A 22,239-nucleotide genomic window follows, 5' to 3' on the forward strand; every position below is an offset into this window, starting at 1 on the left:
CTACCCCTGCATGTGAAGGACTTTCAATGACAAGTGTTTATTTTTCACTCCTGGTGCACACCCATCACTGGCCATCTGAAACTCTGCTCCATATCTTATTTTGGGACTCAGGCTGAAGGAGCACTGTTTAATGGGACATGCCTCTCTCATGGCAGAGAGAAAGACTGAATGATTCGCTGAGTCTTAAAACTTTTCCTCTAAAAACACACATATTGCTTACACTCACATTTTATTGACCATAAAAAGACACATGGCCAAGCCTGATGTCTGCAGTGGGAGGAGGGGTGTGTAAGCAGTGTTGTGTTTGAGCTGGCTTACATAGGCTCCTGAGAGCTGATTGTACACATCTCTTTCCAACGCTGTGTTTAGTGATATCAGCTATGGTGGCAGTGTTTACACCATGTAAATTGGCATACAGCAAATCAGCACTTTTCTCCTGGATAGCCAGTGGTTAAACTTTTAGTAGCAAAGCACTGGGTGTGTGCCTTTTTTAGGGAGTACAGTTAATACTTGGGAACAAGATTATTTTTTATCATTTCATTTTAATAATTTCTTATTTTGTGTGTATGTATGTTTAAATTTTACTAGCCCTGACCTCTAGAGCAGTATTGAATAGGAGTAGCAAGGGCAAACCTGTCTTTCCCTGGTGTTAAAGGAATGCATTTTACCATTGAGTATAATATTTGCGTTGAGTTTTTTGAGATAGTATTTATCAGATTAAAAAATTTTTTTTCTTTTTTATGTCATAGATTTGATCAGTCATGTTATCAGTTGCTTTTCCTGAACTTATTGAGATGTTTTTAAATAAAAATATAGTGAAAATTGCATTAATGGATTTTCTGCTTTGAACTGACCTTACATTCCTGGGACAAGCCCATCTTTTTGTATGTTTTGTAGGAGTCCATATTTTATTTATGAACTTTATATATATGTTTATACATGAAATTTGACCTGTAATTTTACTCTCTTGGAAGGATTTTGGTGTCAGAGATTTTGTTTGTTTCTTTGATAGCTTTATTAAACAAGTCGAATATTGTTCCTTATTTTTCTGTTTTCTGTAGGAGTTTGGGTAAAATTAGAATTATTTCTTGAATGTTTGGTAGATCTTAATAGTGAATTTTCTCTGAGAGAAGATTTTAACTACTGATTCTGTTTTTTGAATGGTTATAGATTCATTTAGATTTTCTTTTTATTTTTCTTGAGTTAGTTGGGGAAATATATATTTTTCTAGGAATTTATTCAGCTCATTTGTTTTCCAGGTTTTCAGCATAGAATTGTCCCTTATGTTGTTCTTAATGTTCACTGTATCTGTAGTTTTCTCTCCTTCTATTCATCATTATTATTATTTATTCCTTTTCTTTTTTTCTTGATCACTCTGGATGGAGATTTTTCAATTTTATTGGTCTTTTTAACCCTTTGAGTGCCAGCATTGCTGTGAGTGACGCTGACAAATTTTCCCAAAAGTGCCAGTGTGGCTCCCAGTGACTCTTTTTTCAGTGGCTATAAATGTAAATAACAATGGAATGATTTGCATTTTATCTTTTCTTCTCTTTTTTTGTACCTCAGGCTACATATCGATATATAACTTTTTCTCATATTGATCCAAATTTTGAATTTTTACGCTTGTTCAAATACTGACATATTAATTCTGTTATATTTTTACTAACATTTAAAATGATCCTTTTAATTTCATTTATTTTTGCAATAATCGTCGAAACTCTGTGCAGTGTGCATGATAAGGAAGCTTTTGCTAATGGATATTTTCATTGTTTCACGGTACAGTGTTAGCATTTTGTTTATAAACTTTTTCACTGTTGATACCTATTGATATATACATGTCTTTAGTGTGAATGCCGTTTGTGTTCATTGTTTTTGTGCATTATGAAGTTTTCTTTTTTTTTCCAAAAATTTATGCAATATTTGCCATACTTCTTGCTTGTTATCCATGATGCTATGTGTTTTTTCAAATTATAATAATAGGTTTTATATTATGCCATATATTATACTTCAAAGGCCATATTGAAGGAAATTATTTTTTTCTAAAATAATTGTTATAATAAAATAATTTTAATGCAATAAATTTTTTACTAAATTGCGTCAAAGAACACTGCTTACAAAAGAAGAGTGTATTTACTGTATGTCATGAAATTTTCAGAAAATTATTATGAATAATAACATGGGAACAATTTTTAACATAATTCCTGTTGAGTTCAACTTTTCAGCTATTTTAGACTTAAATAGGCATGCTGATTTCAAAACTCCAGTTAGTTTTCTTCTATAATGTCAAGTATTTTCTGTACAGCTTATCTTAATGCAACCACTCCAGGCTGCATAGAGCCTGGATGGAGGGAAGCACTGGTGCTCTCTTATTGGCTGAGAGCAAACCTCCCTCTAGTGGGGAGGGGTGGGGGATGACCTTGGAGACCAGCGGCTGGTTCATTCTTGTCTAAGCCATTCAGGTACACATGAGACAGTGTGGTGAGAGGTTGTGTGCTGCTCTATATAGTGCATCGTATTCCGAAGTGTTAGGCCCTGGCTGGTTTAGCTCAGTGGATTGAGCGTCGGCCTGCGAGCTAAGTGTCGCTGGTTCGATCTTCCAGTCAGGGTACATCAGAGAAGGAAAACTCTGACTCCAAAAAACCTCCGCTGCCTTGCGGCATACCTCTTCTGGGGAAAGGCTAAGGGAGTAAACCCCGACAGAAAATCCGGAGCCGGAGTCCCTAAGGCGGTTTGACGTTGTAGTCAACACCGGCAACTCCTGCGGCGCACCTGAAGCCAAGCTGTATCGACTCCGTCTTTCCCTTGGACCCTTCAGCTGCGAAGAGAGGGGGGGTCTGCTGCATGGGCAACAGCAGACCCTCCATATCACCCTGCCCAGGCTCTGTAGCTTCAGCTCCACTGGAGAGGACACTCCAGTGTCATCGCAAGATGTCAATTCAACACGGGAGGAGACAGATGCCGTGTCACTCCTGAGTCGGACTGCACAGCCATTCTCGGCGGTGCAGATAGACACTTAAGAAGCTACACCATCGTCTCTCGAGACGGACGGCTGCCGACGATTCCGAAGTGTAGTCTGAGTTCTTTTCTGCATACTAGGAGTTAGCAGGACTTATTTTTTTATTTACATACATACTTATTTATTTTCCTTCAGATCATGTCTGCCTCTGCTATTTCTCGTGTAAGTGCCTAATCAACTCTGATTCGTTTTGTTATATCTGTGGCAGTTTCACCATTCCCAAAGGACAAACATCAGTGTATTTGTCAGGCAAGCGTATTTTGCATATTTTTAAGTAAAACTTTGTGATCAAGATAAGTCTTGGGCCCCTCACAAGGTGTGCAAGCAGTGTCTCGAGAGTTTGTGGCTGTGGACTTAGGGAACAGATGATAAATTGCCATTTGGTATACCTATGGTTTGGTGAGAGCCCAGAGGTCATTCAAGTGATTGTTACTTTTGTATAGTGAAAACATCAGGATATAACAAGAAAAATAAATGTAAAATAGAGTATCCTAGTCTGCCATCAGCATATGCCCTGTGCCTCATTCAGCTGAAATCCTAGCACCAGTTTTCACTGAACTACCCTCTTTTGAAAAACAGGAGTGTGGTGAAGAACTAAGTGACACCAATGATTACAATTTTGAAATTGAAGATGACTCAGTTGGTAAGGGATTTGATCAGCATGAGTGGAATGATTTGGCATGAGATTTGGGACTATCCAAAAAGGCTTCAGAATTCCTAGCATCAAGACTGCACGAGAAAAACTTGCTTGAAAAAGGAGTGAAGGTATCCTACTTTAAATCAAGAGAAAGTGCACTTCTGCATCATTTGAAGTGATGGCGGCTTTGTGTATTGCCATAACATACAAGTTTAATGGAGGAATTGGGAATTTCAATCTATAACGCAACTGAATGGCGACTGTTCATCGATAGCTCAAAGCAGAGCTTGAAGTATGTCCCTCTCCACAATGGCAATTTATTTGGTGCAGTCCCAATTGGCCATTCAGTTTGTTTCCGTGAAGAATATGAAGACATAAAGAGAGTCATTGATCTGTTGCAATATCACAAGCACAATTGGATCATCTGTGTTGACCTTAGAATGGTCTGCTTCCTTTTTGGTCAGCAATGCGGATACACCAAGTATCCCTGTCTTCTGTGTATGTATGTGGGACAGCAGAGCTCATGAGAAGCAGTGGGTGGAGTCGAATTGGCCTCCAAGATCTGACCTCAAACCTGGTGATTCAGACATTTACATGAGCCACTTGTTGACAGAAAGAACATTATATCCCCCCCTCTGCACATAAAACTGGATCTCATGATGCAATTTGTTAAAGCTTTGCCAACTGAAGAGACTGTTTCAAGTATCTCATTTTGGCATTTCCTAGTCTGTCGTTTGAGAAGATAAAATACCTTCATATGTATGTTTGGTAGCAGAACTTTACTACTTGTACACAAGTTGACTTACAGTAACAACATATAGCCTTTATATGAATAAAATTAAATAGTATATTCAGGCAATTTTTTCTTAATTTTCCTTTGTATGTACATTTTGTATGATTTTTGGGAAAAAGGGAGGGTATCCTGTACCTTAAAAAGTTGATGTGATAGAGAAAAACTGGGGCCATTTTTGGACTCAGATGCCAAAAGTTAGTCAAAAACAAGTGTCAGATCTAACTCAACAAAAATTGTGTTCCCTGCTGTAATGTTTTATAGACATTTTTCATAAACTCTGCATTTCTCAGCAAAATAGCCTGGCACTTCTCACATGAATTTTAGCAATTACACATGGCACTCAAAGGGTTAAAGAACCAGATTTGGGCTTTGTTTATCCTCTTTATCAGGGATTGGTAACTAAGGCCTGTGGGCCAAATCTGGCTCAGGCCTGTTTTCTATGGCCAGTACGCTAAGAATAGTTTTTAGACTTAGGAGTGTTTATATATATATATGGGGAAGACGAAAGTAGGTTTACAGTCGTGAGTACTGAAAGCAGAATTTATTCTTATAATATTATTTATTATTGTGTTATTTTTTTTATTACAACTGTAAACTTACTTTTGCCCACCCGTTTATGTATATGTGTATATATATGTATGTGTGTGTGTGTGTTAGTGTGTGTGTATATATATTTACACACACAAAGACAAAGATGCCACAGGGGCCATATGTGGCCTGTGAAAGCTAACACTCTCTCTCTGGCCGTTCACATGAGGTTTGCCAACCTGCACTCTATAGAGTTCTGGATTTTTGGTGACCGATTTTTTACCTACTTTACTGGCAGCCCGGCCATGCTGTGAGTGGTTTCTCTGCATATCTAGGCCACCCCAGTGCCAGAAACAAAAATTTTAACCTTTGTTTTATACATTGTTTTGTTTCCTGGCGTAGGTAGTCAAGGAGTGGTTGGTACCATTGTTTCTCAAAAATGGATGAGAATAGAAATGAAAAATTGAAAAAGTGTGTCTAGCAACGTGAAGACCACCATCATTCTGTTTTAGTGATGTAATATCCTTTGGCATCTCCCAGAGCACCTATGTTCTTTGGCTCTATAGTTTGAGAGCAGCTATGAATTTGGTCATATTGGTCTGACTGTCTAATTCATAGAAATCCTGGGTCCTAGAAAGTGATCTTATATTTTGGAAGCTAAAAAGGAAATAAATTTTTATTGTTTACCTTGTAAAGCAAGCAAAAATGATCTCACAGGCTATATTCAAGATTCTTGCCAGGATTAGTTTATGGTTCACTGTATCTTTTAAAGAATGCCTGTCGCTTTTTTTATTTTTCTTCCTCAGTCTCTATTGGCCAGGGAAGGAATGACTTGACTTTGACTTTGACTTTGACTTGTCCTTCAGAGACGTTCCCTCCAGGATTCCATCCCTCTCTTGTACATACTTTCTGTACCCTCTTGGGGTAGTCTTATTCATACCATTGATTCATAGTTACTTCCCATAGATTTAATGATTCTTCTGAATTTCCCCCTATTTTAATCTCATTTCTGGACTTCAAACTCATAAGTCCAGGTTGGACATCACTGCCACGACTTGCAGGCACCTCAGGTTCAGTATGAACTCAACCCTTTTTACTTCTAGTCTACTATTACTTTGGCTTTTTTACCAGATATATATATATATCTTTCCTCTTTCTTCTGCTTCCCTGCACCCCGTCTCCCACGATACTGTCCATCCCACTGTCACAAGTGTAATCTTTCTAATACAAGAGATCAGTAGGCTCCATGCTTTGCTGCTGCTGCTCTTACTCTTTCTATTGTAGCGGTACCTTGCATCACTTCCCTGAATGTTTCATGCGTACTCATGTCTTTGCACGTGCTAGTGTTTCCTTCCGGTTGAAATACCCTCTCCTTCTCTGCTTGTACAGGAAAGACCTTCAGTGAAGCCTGGTTCAGGCATCATCTCCTTGTGATGCCCCCAACCCAGACATAGTTAGCCCCCCTTCCTGTGTTCACGTTCTACTCTGTATACACCCCCACCGTAGTGCTTGTCTATTCTCAGTATATCCATTGTGTGCATACCTGTCTCCCTTGTTAACTGGATTCCTCAGAAGCGTGAGCCGTGCCTTTCTCTATGTCCTCAACTTAATATCTGGCACCTGTTAGGTACCTCATAAATATTTGATGAAACAACAAATGAACAAAAAATTATACTCAGACTGCATATTCATTGCAAAAGTGTTTTTGTATAAGAAAGAATAAACTAATTAAATCAAGAATAGAAACTTACCTCTCCCACCCCTCCTCCTCATTGAAAGGTTCACTTTAGCAGAATATGGTGCAGTAGACGACTCCCTGTCGTTTCCCACAGCCACCCACTTTTATGGAGGCTTTTGCGTTCACATTGGTCCTAGCATGATCGACAATCTGATGAACCCAGACAAGACTAAGATAAACTACTTGTCCTGCAGTAGAATAAATATTTCAAATAAAGTCAACCCAAGAAAGTCAGCTATTGATTGCTAAAAGCCTGAAGTTAAGCCCAATGAATATTCCAAAGTTCACCTCCATGCAGCTTGCCTAAATGGTGATCAATGTGCAATTACTGACCCCCTTTAAATGTGTCTTACACTGCCTGTGTGAAGAAGGGTTTTGCTTTTAAAACCTTTTGTTGGTCGAATTTGCTTAGGCAAGAGAAAAGAGACTTGGCTAAACCAGAGTTATTTGCCTTCAGGAATTCAAGCAATTTCCTGGTTTTCAGAAATGACTGAATGGTCACTGGAGGTGTCCTGTTACATGGCCCTCATTCATTTCAAGATGCCTTTTCCTGAGTGTCTAAACAATAAGGATATATTTATCTCAGTTTCCTAATTTCTGCTCACATGATTATCTGCCCTAGTCATAACCTTTGTAAATTTATAAAGTTACTAAAGTCCAGCAGAAAAGCAAATATATATATATTTGTCTAGTTTCCTGTTAGAATTTTATCTTGATGCAAAAACCTTTCCTGCTAAAATTGGAGCCCTGTTTACCCTGCTCCTGATATTTAAGATTTAATGTCTCACAAATATGCCTTTTTTATACCGCTACCATAGTCAGAAAACTTTGTCATTTTACACTTACACTGTTGTCACTGTCCTCCCTTCCCAAAGCTCTATGACCCTTCATCACACTGCCGCCAGATCTGCAGTATATCTGAAGCTATCTGAAGTATATCTATCCAGTACGCTCCTTTTCTTAAACATTTCTTGGCTTCTTGACATCTATGGCATGGGGTCAGGTTACCTGGCAGCACATCTACGGCTGCCGTGACCTGTTCTTGCCCACTTCTCCTCAGTCGTCTTCCACCACCGGTCTCTGGACAACTTCTAGTTCCCTCAAGTGGCATGCTGGTACAGGCCTCCTGTACCTTGGCACATGCCGTTTATGGCCACTGCCACCAATGTCAGCGCTCTCTCTTCTCTGCCTGGCAAATACTCATTCTTCAGACTCAGTTCTGATATCGCCTTCCATTTGACACCTTCACTGACTTCTCCTGGATAAAGTTAATTAGCTCCACTTCTCACCTCCTTGGTCTTAATTTTCACTGCTTCAAGCTTTTGAATTTTTTCATTTTCCTGTCCTTCAATTGCTTAAAGACAGGGGGCTTGTAATTCTTGACAGCTAGTGTAGAGCGTGTTACATGAAGGCATATGCTCAGCAGTAGCCTTATTTATTTATTTATTTATTTATTTATTTATTTATTTATTTACACTTATTCTCTGGATTGAATGTCATATGTGAGTGTCTGTGGATTGTTTTGATTGATCCCACGGCAAGGGGAGAGAGGATAGGACTATTCAGAATGCATCCTTGGTATTTGTGGGTGGCACTAGTTGGGGTGACCGACTGTCTCCGTTTGCCCAAAACTGAGGGATTTCCTGGGATATGGTGCTTTCAGTGCTAAAAATGAAACAGTCTCAGGTAAACAAGGATGGACTTGCACCAAAGGGTACTGTTGGCAAGCCTTTTACCTACTCTAGAGCTTTCCTTCACTCATTGGGACCTGATCCTGGCTGGCTAGTCTGACCCAGGATAGCATGCTTTGTCATTGTTAGCACTTTAATAGTGCAACGTGTTAATAGCGTTTCCTGTACAAAGACTGTTCAAAGGATGTTTCTGATTCTTTTTCTTTGGCTTTCATGTAAGAAATTGGATGAAGGGCTTTGGGTTATGTTATTGCCAGGCTTGCCTTCCATTGCTTGACCAATCACCTTGCTCCATCTATTCTTCCTTTTTTATCTTTAGTCTCCTTATTACCATTGACTTTTTGACATCCTAAAAATATGATTAAATTGTCCATATTATTAAAAATAATAATTTAAAAAATCTTGCCCCGGCTTTTTTCTCAAGCTGATGGACTCTTTTATCCAGGGTTTGCTAATGAGTAGCCTATACTTACCCCTCTTACTTTCTCACCTCCTTTCAAATATTTACGTATGTGTCTGTTTTTTCCCATAGTCCCCCAAATACATATATAATGTCTCTCTCTCACTCTAAAGTAAGCAACATATAATAGTCTCAGAACAAACATGTTAAATTTTGTCTTCCTAACTCCTAGAATCAGTTCTTTAGTTGGAGGCCTTACTGTTTCCTACAAGACTAGGAGGCATGGCTCTGATCTAAGCAGAATACTGCTCCTTGGTATGCTCCGAAGATGCCAGCCTTTTGTCTGTTTTTTGACCATGCCAGCTCATTTTTACCTTAGAGCCTTGGTACTTGGCTGTCCCTTCTGCTTTTAATGTTTTCCTCCTAAAATGTGCATGAACAGTTTATCTTGTCGTATCACTCAGATCTCAATGCAAATGTTACCCCTAAAGAGGCCTTCCTTAGTTACCTAACCTATTCTCTCCAGTCATTCTTTCCCATTGCTTTATTTCCGTGACACTTAACCATTATGACGTATCTTGATTTTCCATTTGTCTCCTGCAGTTAGAATTAAGCTCCATAAGAACTGGGACTTGATAGGTCTTATTCACAGAAGACATATCTATTAAATATTTGTAGATTGAATAATACATGGGGGGGGTTATATGCTGACTTACATTTTTTCCTGATTATTTCATATTTAGTCTACCCAAACAGATCAAATGGTTTTGAAAGCAAAAGCCATGTCTTAAGTTTTGTTTTTCTCTTTTGCCTACCATAACACTAAGTACTCTGTAAACATTGAATATTGGCTTGGTTGGTTGATTTAGCAGCTATACTAAAATATGAAATGATTGACTTGCTCCTCTCTACCTCATAGAGTGTTAAAGAAAACAGTGTAAGGTTATAGAAAATGATACACCTTCGAGAAGTATCTTCAAGAGTAGTATCCAGTGGCAGGATTATTCTATGACTCTTGGATTCAAAGGGGGAAAACTAGTTTATTTTTTCTAATTCTAAAAAGTATTGAAAGTTCATTATGGAAAAATGAAAGATACTGAAAAGCAGAAAAAGGAAATAATAAGATGCAGAAAAAGCATTCAACAAAATCTAACACTTCTTTCTCATGATAAAAATACTTAAACTAAGAATAGAAGGGAACCTCTGATATAAAGCATCTACAAAAAATCCACAGCTAACATCATACTTAATGGCAAAAGACTAAAGATCAGCAACAAGACAAGGATGTCCACCTTCACTGTTCCTATTCTGTATTGTACTGAAAGTTCTGACCCAGGTATTAAACAATGAAGTGAAATAAAAGGCATTAATGTTGGAAAGAAAGAAGTAAAATTATGTCTGTTTGCAAATGGCATTATCTTGTATATAGAAAATCCTAAGGAATCCACTAAAAAATTATTGAAACTTATAAAGAAGTTTAACAAGGTTGCAGGATATAAGTTTAATATACAAAAATATATTATATTTCTATAAACTTTCAATGAACAAACCAAAAATGAAAGTAAGAAAATTCTGTTTACAATAGCATCAAGAATAAAATACATAGGAATAAATTTAACAAAAGAAGGGCAAAATTTATACTCTGAAAACGATAAAATGATAAAACATTTTTGAAAGAAATTAAAAGAAGATCTAATAAATAGAAAAGTATTTCATATTCATGGGTCATAAGGTTTAATTTTGTTAAATTGGCAGTATTCCCCAAAGTAATGTATAGATTCAGCATAATCCCTTTCAGAATTGCACCTGACTTTATTGTAGAAATTAACAAACTGATCTTGCAATTAGTTTTGAATTGCAGGGGGCCAGAAATTGCAAAACCATCTTGAAAAAGAATACCCAATTTTAAATGCTGTGAAGTAGTGGAAATTAAGTCATTGTGGTACTGGCATAAATTAATAGAATATAATTGAGAATTCAGAAATAAAACAATTACGCTATGGTCAGCTGGTTTTCAACAAGAATACCAAGACCATTTAATAGGGAAAGAATACTCTCTTCAACAATGGTGCGGGGACAGACAATTAGATAGCCACATGTAAATAAATGTAGTTGGACCTTTACCTCACACCATAAACAAAAATTAACTCAAAATGAATCAATGTAAGAAACTAAAACTATTAAACTCTTAGAAGAAAACCTGTAAATTTTCATGATACTGGATTTGGCACACAAAAAATATGAGCAACAAAAGAAAAAATAGGTAACTTGGACTTCATCAAAATTAAAAACTTCTGTGCTTCAAAGGACATTATCAAGAAAGTGTAGAATGGAAAAAAATATTTGTGAATAATTTATATTAAGGCACTTGTGTCTAGAATACCCAACTCTTGTTACTGAGCAAACTGGGGCTCGTTCACATGGTGCCTTGGTGTATGACCCAACATTTAGTGTTTATAAAGACAGGTCTTTATTTACAATATTCCAACCTTGGGGGGGCGGCTGGGAGTGCTTCAGCTTGGAGCCCTCTTCTCCCATGAGATCCAGCACTTCCCTTGCTCCCCAAAAGGCTTTAAACCAAAACCAAGCCCAATAGTTCCCCATCCTTTATCTGTCAGCTCTCTCCTTCAGGATCTGGGGTACGTTGTCTTCGGCCTCTGTATTATAGTCCAGGAAAGCATGTGCCATGTTACACTGGATCATGGTGAAGTCCAGGAAAGGCACAAGTCCAAAGAGAGTGTCCTTTCCATATGTCCCAAGTTCCAAAAGTCCAGACAGAGTCCGGGTCTGCAAGGCAGAGTCCTTGGTGGCTTCGGTTGGAATCAGCTAGCATGGGCATGATCAGAGCAGCAGCCTGCCTGCTTTCCTACTAGCCCAGGCCGCATGGCCGGATCCTGACTACAAACTGCATAGCTGCCTCTCACATGACTGCTACAACATCCTCCTACATCATGACACACTTCCATGATGCTCTTCCAACATGCTTCCTCTCACATCATGCCACCCATCCATCATGCTTCTCCTTTCAAGGTTGCTCGCCCGCCCTTCCTTTTAAATCCTGAAAATCACTACACTTTTTGCCTCCGGGCAGTAGCACAGCTATTACCTAGTTACCAACTTGCCATAGATATGCAAAGTACCTTAAAAGCTGAATTATCTCCTTCCTCCATCCCCCAAACTATGGACTGTGGGGAAGATCTGTGCCCCATTTCACTCTTACAACTCAATAACAAAGATAATTCAGTGAATTTAAAAGTGGGCAGAGGATCTGTATAGACATTTATTTCTCCAAAGAAGATATACAAATGGCCAATAAACACAGGAAAAGATGCTTAACATCATTAGTTATCAGAGAGCTAAAAATCAAATCCACAATGAGATACCACTTCATACCCACTAGAATGGCTAGAACAAAAAAGTAAGGTGGTGTATGTTGGCACGGATGTGAAGAATTCAGAAGACTTGTATACTACTGGTAGAAATGTAAAATCGTTCAGCTACTTTTGAAAACAGATTGGCAGTTCCTCAGAGGTTAAACATAGACTTATCATATATACCCTAGCAATTATACACCCCAAAGAAATGAAAACATGTGTCCATGCAAAAACTTGTACATGAATGTTGATAGCATTATTTATAATAGCCAAATGATAGAAGCACCCCAAATGTCCATTAATGGATAGACAAATTGTGACATTTCCATATGATGAACTATTATTATTCAGCCACAGAAAAGAATGAAGCACTGATACATGCTCCAACCTGCATTAACCTTGAAAACATTATGCTAGGTGAAAAAAAACAGTCACGAAAGACCAGAAACCTGTCAGAAAAGACCACATATGTTAGGATACCATGTACTTGAAATGTCCAGAATAAGTAAAACCATGGAGACAGAAAATAGATTAGCGGTTGCTTAGCGATGGGGTGAGATGGGGAGCGGGGGCAGGTGATAGCTAAAGGGTTGGGGATTTCTTGTCGGGGTAATGAAGATGTTCTATAATTGACTGTTGTGATGGTTGCACGTAGCTCTAAGTATACGAAACTCCATTGGCTAGTACATTTTTTAATGGCTGAATTGTGTGGTATGTGAATTACATATTGATAAAGCTGTTAAAAAGAAAGAAAAAGGAATAGTAGGTGATCCATAATTTTACCACCTCGAAATAACCTTTGTAAACATTTTGATCTATTTTTTGCCAGTTTTTAATGCATATTTTTCACATAATTGAGGTAATGGCTTCATATAGAATTTTGAATGTATTATCTTTTATGCGTATTATTCTGACCTTGAAAATTGTTCATGTTATTACAGACTCTCCTAATTGTTCACACGTGTGTAGTATTCCATGTCGATGTACTATAATGTAATAATTTTCTCATTAGTGGACATTTAAATTGTTTTTTCTTTAATTTTTCCCATTATAATAAGTACGGTACTAAATATACTTAAAAAAAAAAAAAAAAAAGCTAGAACATCCCTATGAAATGCCTTACATGAAACCTCTTTTGTTCCCAGAGAAAAGAAGATCTCACGGAGCAGTGCCCTGAAAGTGCTGGACCATGCTATGATTGGACCCGAGGGCACAGACAATTGCCATAAGTTTGTTGACATTCTTGGCTTACGAACCATCTTTCCCCTCTTTATGAAATCTCCCAGGAAGATCAAGAAAGTGGGAACCACTGAAAAGGAACACGAAGGTAGGATTCACTGGAAAACCAGCCTAATTTAGGTGCAATAGGAGAAATGGCGGAAATGAGAGCTACTTTGAAAAACACTGACCTACATTTGAGGAGTAGACTCTTACGCTGAGGAGTGCTGCCGTTTTCTTTCCTATCTTTTTCTTTCCTATGCGTGGAAAAGCAACCCGGAGACCCCAGGTTACTGATGGGCCCTGTTGTACTGGTTCTGTGCTTGCTTGAATCCTAGTGGTTCCATTTCCCTCTGGCCTGTTAATAAGTCTGTGCGTGAGGGTTTTGTTTTCTTCACTAGAATTTGTAGCAAGGTGTCTCTCTGATGGAAGACCCTTTTGGAAAGAGTAATGAGATGGCAACACATGTCACCTCCGGAGTGGTGCTTTCATGTATTTCTGTATTAAAGTATGATTCAGCTAACATCAGGAATTGCCGAAATAAACTATTTACAGCCCAGAGTCCCCTTTTTATGTTTCTCCTCCCTGATGGTGCGTACTTCCAGCAAAATGCTGCCATGAATCGCAATGCTGTAACAGAGCAGCGACTGCTCGGCCAGTCTCTCCCCACCCTGGTCTCCTGGCCTGCCGCATCCGTCCCCCCAGTACACAGCCACAGCGCAATCTGGAAGGCGGAGGATTTATGAGCATTGACAGTTCTGCTGGAGGCTAACAGACACTTGTACTAGGAACTTACATGGTTGGATGGTTATTTTAACGACTGGGGAGGGGGCAGGAAGGGGCGTGAGAAGCTGGTTTGCACAAGAGAGGAGGAGAACTTGAGCTGATTGGCTCACTAATTTGGTTATCTTGTCAAAAGTTAACATTTGTCCCATGGTTCAGGTGATTATTTTTTCTTTTTCTCTTTTTTTGGTCTGTGATTAGTAGAATTGGCATTGGTATCTGAAGGATCTTTTGCATTCCTCATCCTACTAGATAAAAGTTTCCCTTCTCAGCCCTGGCCAGGTGACTCAGTTGTTGGGAGCATCATCCCGCACACCAGGAGGTTGCGAGTTCGATCCCTGGTCAGGGCCCATACTTGGGTTGTGGGTTTGATCCCCGATCAGGGCTCATGCAGGAAACAACTGATTGATGTTTCTTTCTCACATCTGTATTTCAAACTCTCTCTGTCTTTCTCTCTCTCCCTCTTGTCTCTCTGTCTGTCCCCCTACCCCTGTTTTTTTAAATCAGTAAACATATCCTCAGGTGAGGATTAAAAAAAAAAGTTTCCCCTCTCAAATTGACTTTGCTTAGTGTCTTCCACCTGGAGTGGCTAGAGGGAAGGTGATGTAACTGTCTTCAGTGGTCACCTCCAGTGAGATCTTCTCTGATCCAGTGACAGCAGAAAGTCTGGCAAGGGAGGAACTGGCAGTGCAGAAGATTGCAAACTAGACATCTAAGAGCAAGAAGAGAGTTCAGTTCACCTCAGATTATGTACTGACCAATCACCAGCCGTAAACATGTTTACCAGCCATAAACAGCCCCACGGCTGGTCTTTTTTTTTTTTTCTCTCAATAGAAGTTCAGCAAAATGAGACCATGAGAAAAGGAATAGGTGGTCTTGGAGATCTAGGAGATAAAATTTTGGAGACAGTCACCATTCCTTGAAAACCTGCCACAGTCCTAGTATTGCTGTGTTACGGGCTCCCTTATTTAGGCTTAACAACCCATGAAGTAGATGGTGTACCTTTGTTATTTTTTAGGAAATCCACCGAGAAATGAACCAAGATGTGTTCTGCAACTAACTAGCTATGTGACTTCAGACCCTTTATTTAACTTCTCTGGACTGTATTTTTCTTCCTGGTCTATGAAATGAGGAGACTAGGCTAGTGAACTAGAAGCTCTGGTATCTCTACCCTTAGATTCTGAGGCACAGGCCCTATTGTTGGGGTTTTGTCCTGTAATCCAGGACGCCCCACAAGGACTGTTCCCTGGCTCACCTGCTGGGCTCTGGTGAGAGACTGGATGCTCCATCTTGAGCATGCTTGAAGAAAGAGAAGGAAAACAGCCCTTCGCTGGCTCTTGCTCTGTGCATGGTACTGAGAAGAGGAGAAGCGACAGATTCAGTGAGCAGCCGTTTTCCTTCAGAAAAATGTGCCCAGTCACATGCTGGTAACAGTATATTTGCTACAGAGTACGCACATAGGGAATTTGATAACATCATATTAGTGAGGGCAATGGCTTGGTAAGACAGGTCCTGGAAGGCATGTTTGGACTGTAATGGCTGGTGAGGATGAGCTCTGCATCCTGAATACACCAGCACCCAGAGGGAAGAGTGATCCCCCAGGGAGACAATAACAGCTCTGGGCCTCCTCGCTGGCTGCTCCTGATCCTGGCAAACTGGCCGTGCGCCATGAAGGTGGGGTGGGAGTGGAGGCAGAGCAGGGCAGGGCACACTGCGCAGGATTTCTTTGTCTTATCTTGTCCTTTGTCTTACTGTCTGTGTGCTGGCCAGCTTTGTCTGCTGAGTTAGAGCACAGGAGCCTCAGACCATCAGGAGTGTTTACAGATGTGCCCCGCACACTTGTGGCCCCGGGCTTCCACTGCTCTTTCCTCAATCTGTAACAATTTTCTCTGTCTGCCTGGCTACCTTTTAGTCATCCTTCAGGTCCTTAGTTTTGCTGTCACTTTCTCAGGGAAGCATATCATGAGCTCCTGGACTCGAATAGAGCCTCTTATTCAGTGGGCTCTGGTCTCCAGACTTTGCCTTCATAGCCTTTAAGATTATGGAAACAGTGGCCGTGCCACCTCTGGGTCCCAGGGCCCAGCCTGGCGCTTGGCATGTGGTAGACGCACAGTAAGTGTTTATTGACTGTGTGAATAAACAGCCACCTTCCTAAAAGACTGCTCATTGAGAACAGACATAGGTTTGGAACTCTGCTCAGAGCCCTGCAAGGTAAGGTCAGTGCAGTTGGCTTCATATTGATGGTTGTCAGTCATACCCCTGGAGTGAGTGGGTTTCTCCCCAGCTTGCTTAGAAGCAAAAACAAGTGGGTTGCTAGCCATACATTCTACTTTGTCTCATGGACTTGGAGTCTATGGCAGAAGCCCCCATTTAGAGCCACACCCTTAAGAACCAAATTGTGGATAGAACTTCCTTATAGGTGAGGTCACTCTGTGGCAAGCTTCATTTGGTAATCCAGCAACTCCTAATTAAGCAGTACAGGCTGGGAATCAGGTTGCCATTCCAGAAACTCCTGAGGGCTACCTGCATGCCTCCCTTTCTTGTCAAACTTCAAGGGCTTGTCACATATCAGGGTTAGTCTCCTTTAAGTTTATCCTGGTCCAGTCGCAGCCCTTATCATGTCTCATGGTGGCAGTATCGCCTGCTGTGGTACAGATGGATCCACTGCTCATCAACCATGTGATCTTCGGCAGATCCCTAAATTCTCTGATCCTCAGTTGCCTCATCTGTAAAATAGTGAGACTAGCTCTACCACATAGGATGGTTGTGAGGGTCAGGTAAGATGCTATGTCTGCTTAGCATAGATCCCAGAATAGAGTAGGTACTTGTAAGAAGTATAAGTTCTCTACCAAACCTGTCTCCAGTTCTGCCCTCCTTGCCTTGGGCACATGCACCCATGCTTCTAAGAGGTCACTGGGAAAGCCAGGTAGAGGCTGCACATACCTTGGTTGGGGGAGGACTGGAAGAGTGTGGGTTTTATTTATGCTAAATAATGGGGTGGCATAAAAGCAGCTGTGTTCCTAAAGCCAACAAAGGGGATTGAGAGAGGAGAACTTTTCTGTTAAGGTGACTAGAGAGGCGGGAAGAAGCAAAAACTGCCCTTATCACCTAGAATTGCTGGTAATTTAGTTCCTCTTTTGTGAGTTGGGGTGGAGAAGGAAAAGAATTATTGTAATTGAAATCCATTCAGGTTTGCATAATAAAACCTTCAGAAATAGATCAGGGAGGCATTTCGCTTGGGGGATGGGTTGGAAAGAAATAGTTTGCCCTTGCGTGCAGTAGCATGACTGGCTGCCTCCTTGGTTTTATAAAGAATAGCATGGTATATCTTGTCTCCTTGGTGTTAACTGCTTCAGAATAGGAAGGGAGCAGAAAAGAGCTGGGATCCAGAAATGGCATTTGACCTTTACTTCTTGTCTCTTTTTGAAACTCTTATTAAAATAGGTCCAATTTTTCTTATATTGCTTCATTAAGTAGGTGAGTTATTGAGTTTGTAGCAGTTCTAGTTAATTGCGCTGTTTTAACATGGCTCCCCTGGAGGCTGTTACAGGCGTCGAGGGGGTGAGCTGCCAAGCAGTGTGTAGGTGTGCGGTGAGCGTGCTGTGCGTGTGCGCGCATTTTACCTTATGAACAGTGACAGACGCTGATAACAGGTTAGTGCTTTAAAGGATGCCATTCTGTCATCTGCAAAGAAGTGCGGTTCTGGTGGACTCGACGTGTCAGGAAGCATGTGGTTGCCTGGTGCTTCTCGGACGCCTTACAGTGAGGAAGTGCAGACCAGAGCTCCCACCACCTACCGGGGTTCAGAGAGGGCAATGGCAGAAACTTCCCTGCAGTCAGAAGAGAAGGGAGTCTAACCAACATAGGCAAGAGGAAAGATTTTTAAAGCCTCCGTGGTGGACTGTAGTAAATGACATGGCATTGTTTGGGGCCAGCTCTGTTCAAAATTTAACAAAGACCTAGTATGTGACAGGTCCCAAGGAGAAAGGGAACAAAATAGAGTTCCTATCCCCAAGGAAGCTATTCTTTCCTAGTGTTCCATCCCCAGATGTTTCTCCTCTGCCTGTTCCTCAAGTGTTTGGTTGTGCATGTATTGGCAGTGTCTTCCCAGTTCATTCTTCCTTCCTTTCTCTTCTCTTCTTTCCTTTTTCCCCTTCCCTTCCTTTCCCTTCCCTTGCCTTTTCTCCTCTCTCCTTCCCCTCCCTCCCTCCCTTCTTCCTTCCTTCCTTCCTTCTTTCCTTTTCCTCTTCTTAGGTGATCTCCTCTCCTACCTGCACCTTTAACCTCTCTCTCTTTGCCATTGATTCCCAAATCTTCAACCTTGTTTCTTTTCCAAGCTCTAGTCAGCACAACTAATTAACCAGCAGACAGCCTTATCAGATACTCACACTCAGCTCTCACAAAACCACTCATTCCTTCATTGCCCAAATCTCTTCTGTTTCCCTGTCCTGGTAAATGTCACCCATGGCAAAAATCAACGCACCATGCTTCACTCTGATATTCCCACATGTAATTGATCTCAAGTCCTATGAATTGTACCTTATGAATAAATATTGAATCGGTCTTCTCCATGGCCTCCTCGCTTCTCCTGAACTATCACTGCAGCTTTAATAAGTGTGTCTCTTTTAGTCTCCCAATTCTCCTGTCCTCTCAGATCCATCCTGCATGCCACCAACCAAATTAGCACTCAGTAAATGTATACCTTAAGGAAGGGGGGAGAAAAGCAATTTTGCAGATATTTACCAAAAAAAAGTATTAGCAAGTACAAAGACATACCAGACAAAGAGTACTTCATTATTGAAGGGTGCGAGAGAACAGGAATGCTTAGAGAGAAGGGTACTTCTAGTAGAAAGGAGATGATGATAAAGGCTGAAACAAAGGACACTGAAGTTTCAACCTGCCAGGGCTTTTGTTACTGCCTGTTTCAGCATCTGTAGGAGTGTCTTCACACAATTGATCATATCTGAGCCTTACAACAGCCCCACAAGGTTGGTGTTATTTCTCGTTCTGAAGATGAGGAAATTATAAGACTCAAGGAGATCATGACTTCAGGTCACACAGTGGGTAAGGAGCTAAAACTAAGACTTAGATCCTCAGCTTCTGATCATAAACTTCATGCTCATTTGACAAAGTCATGCCATAGTGTTTGCTCTTCTGGGTCCAACCAAACTAGTTTGCTTTCTTCTCTGGATTGTTCATGAAGTCAAAAATTCTGAATCAGAAAACGTTTATTCTACTCTTGGTGCTTTGACCCAGGACAGGTCATGATGGTGGTGGGGACTCTTATCCTTTCAAATTGCACAAATTATACAGCATACTGACTTGGTGAAATTATTGTTAGACATGTCAGGCATCTTTCACAGTGCTTGGTACATGACAGGTGCTCAATAAGTATTGGTTGAATGGATGAATATTTAACACCTATGTGTCTACAATCAAGATTGAGACACATGCCTATAGTTAAAGCATTGTGGAATTCAAAGGACTCTTACTGTGTTAACCAGTTTATGGTTCTCCCATAAGGCCACACCATCTGTCCTATAGTGATATTTGATACATGTTTGTTTATTTCTCTATAAGAATAGAATTAAACCACCCTTCTTGGATTATTGTGAGAATTATTATTGTGTAAGTCGAACATAGTGTGGGGATTGATAAATGTTAGTTTATTTTAATTTTTTTTCTTTATTTTTTAAGTACATTTTATTGATTATGCTATTGCAGTTCCAATTCTTTTCCCTTCCTCTTGGTACCCTCCTCGTCCCTCCAGCAATCCTGTCCCTTAGTTCATGTCCATGGGTCATGCACATAAGTTCTTTGGCTTCTCCATTTCCTATACAGTGATACCTCAGCTAACAAGGATAATTTGTTCCAGAATCACATTCGTTAGCTGAAATCTTTGTTAGCTGAAATGTGATTTCCCACAGGTTTCTACAGAAAATCATTTAATTTGTTCTGGATGCTGCCCACTGTTTAAAGATGAGTTTTATAAAATAGTAAAAAACATTGTAAAAGGGCAAAAACTCACCAAAGGTTTGAGATGAACAGCTACCCAAATGGATGAAGGAGAATGGAAAGTAGAATGAAAAACTCACAATCTTTACACAGTTACAGCACATCGTCATCAGATCTGAGGCAGCTTGTGTTATCAAACAACTCACTTCTCACTGTCTCGAACGTAAACAACCTAGTTGGGTTCGTGGGTCTCCCCTATGTGATGTGGTCAGCGCATTTCTTTGTCACACACATTTCTTTGTCCTGGAATGGCTTATGTTTGCTGCTTTATGTTAGCACATGCATCCACTAAAACATTTGTTAACCGAGTCTGAAAACAGCAAAAAATATTGTTAGCCGAAAAATTCGTTAGCAGAGTCACTTGTTAGCCGAGGTATCACTGTACTATTCTTAAAATCCCCCTGTTTTGTAACTACCAATTATGCTGCTTAATCCCTGTACCTTTTCCCCCATTCTTCCCCTTCCCCCTCCCTGCTGATAACCCTTCATATGATCTCCATATCTATGATCTGTTCCTGTTCTAGTTGATGGCCGAGTTTGTTTTTGTTTTTGTTTTTTAGATTCATTTGTTGGTAGCTATGAGTTTGTTGTCATTCTACTGTTCATAGTTTTGTCTTCTTTTTCTAAATAAGTCCCTTAACATTTTGTATAATAATGGCTTGGTGATGATGAACTCCTTTAGCTTTACCTTGTCTGGGAAGCACTTCATCTGCCCTTCCATTCTAAATGATAGCTTTACTGGATAGAGTAATCCTGGTTTTAAGTCCTTGCTTTTCATCACTTTGAATACTTCTTGCCAGTCCCTTCTTGCCTGCAAAGTTTCTTTTGAGAAATCAGCTGATAGTCTTATGGGAACGCCTCTGTAGGTAACTAACTTCTTTTCTCTTGATGCTCTTAAGATTCTCTCTTTATCTTTAACCTTTGGCATTTTAATTATGATGTGTCTTGGTGTGGTCCTCTTTGGGTCCAGCTTGTTTGGGACTCTGTATTTCTTGAACTTGTATGTCTATTTCTTTTGCCAAATTTGGGAAGTTTTCCTTCATTATTTTTTCACCTAAGTTTTCAGTTTCATGCTCTTCCTCTTTGCCTTAAGACATCTCTATGATTCAGGTGTTCGCACTTTTGGAGATGTCCTGGAGTCTTCTTATTCTCTCCTCATTTTTTAAAAATTCTTGTTTCTTCATTCTGTACTGGTTGAGTGTTTATTTCTTCCTTATGTTCCAATTCATTGACTTCAACCCTGGCTTCCTTCTCTTCACTATTAGTTCCCTGTATATTTTTTCTTTTTTTCACATAGTGTAGCCTTTATTTATCCCTTTATGCATTTGCTGTATTCAATGAGTTCTATGAGCATCCTTATCACTAGTGTTTTGAACTCTGCATTTGATAGGTTGTCTCTCTGTTTTGCTTAGTTCTTTTTCTGGAGTTTTGATCTGTTCTTTCATTTGGGCCATATTTCTTTGTCTCCTCAATTTGGCAGCCTCCCTGTGTGTGTTTTTGTGTATTAGGTAGAGCTGCATTGACTCCCTGTATGGGTGCACCTGTTACATTGTAAGGGGCGGAGCCTTAGGTATATGTCAGGTTGGGCAACCCATTTCACCACTTTGTGGTGCTGGGTGGGGGGGAGCGGTCAGAGAGGGAACAATGCTGTTTGCTTGGCACTTGCGCCATTTCCAGTCATTTCATCTGCTTTACATATGCAACTGGCACCCCTCTAGCTCTTGTTCTTGTGGTGGTTCCCAGAGTGGGTGGGTTTGTGAGCGTAGCAGGACCATGGCAACCCTCTAAATGGACTTCCCTGAGAGATGGGCAGTTTCTTCTGCTACCCCAGCCCCCACTCATAGCCAGAATCTATGAGGCTTTATTTTCCTGGTGCTGGAACTCTGGGCTGTGCAGTCTGGCCTGGTACTGTGATCGCTCCCCAGGTGTCCCTCCCAGCTTTTATTTGCCACACATGAATGTGGAACCGCCTGTTCTGCCTGCCACCACTGCCTTGTCGCCACCACCTCGTTGTCACCACACCGTGTTTTCTCCGCCCAGCCCCCC

The 22,239-nt window shown here is 40.4% G+C and overlaps 1 protein-coding gene across 1 annotated transcript in view; it reads left to right on the forward strand.

Moving 5' to 3' along the window:
• CTNNBL1 (catenin beta like 1) overlaps positions 1 to 22,239 on the forward strand; it is a 162,581-nt gene that overhangs the window by 89,434 nt on the left and 50,908 nt on the right. Inside the window, exon 11 of the mRNA XM_090286384.1 lies at positions 13,323 to 13,504. Coding sequence (XP_090142510.1) covers positions 13,323 to 13,504 — 182 coding nt within the window. The remainder of the gene's footprint in view (positions 1 to 13,322; positions 13,505 to 22,239) is intronic.

The sequence above is a fragment of the Furipterus horrens genome, unplaced genomic scaffold (assembly GCF_987537825.1).
Source record: "Furipterus horrens unplaced genomic scaffold, mFurHor1.1.pri manual_scaffold_8, whole genome shotgun sequence".
NCBI lineage: Eukaryota > Metazoa > Chordata > Mammalia > Chiroptera > Furipteridae > Furipterus > Furipterus horrens.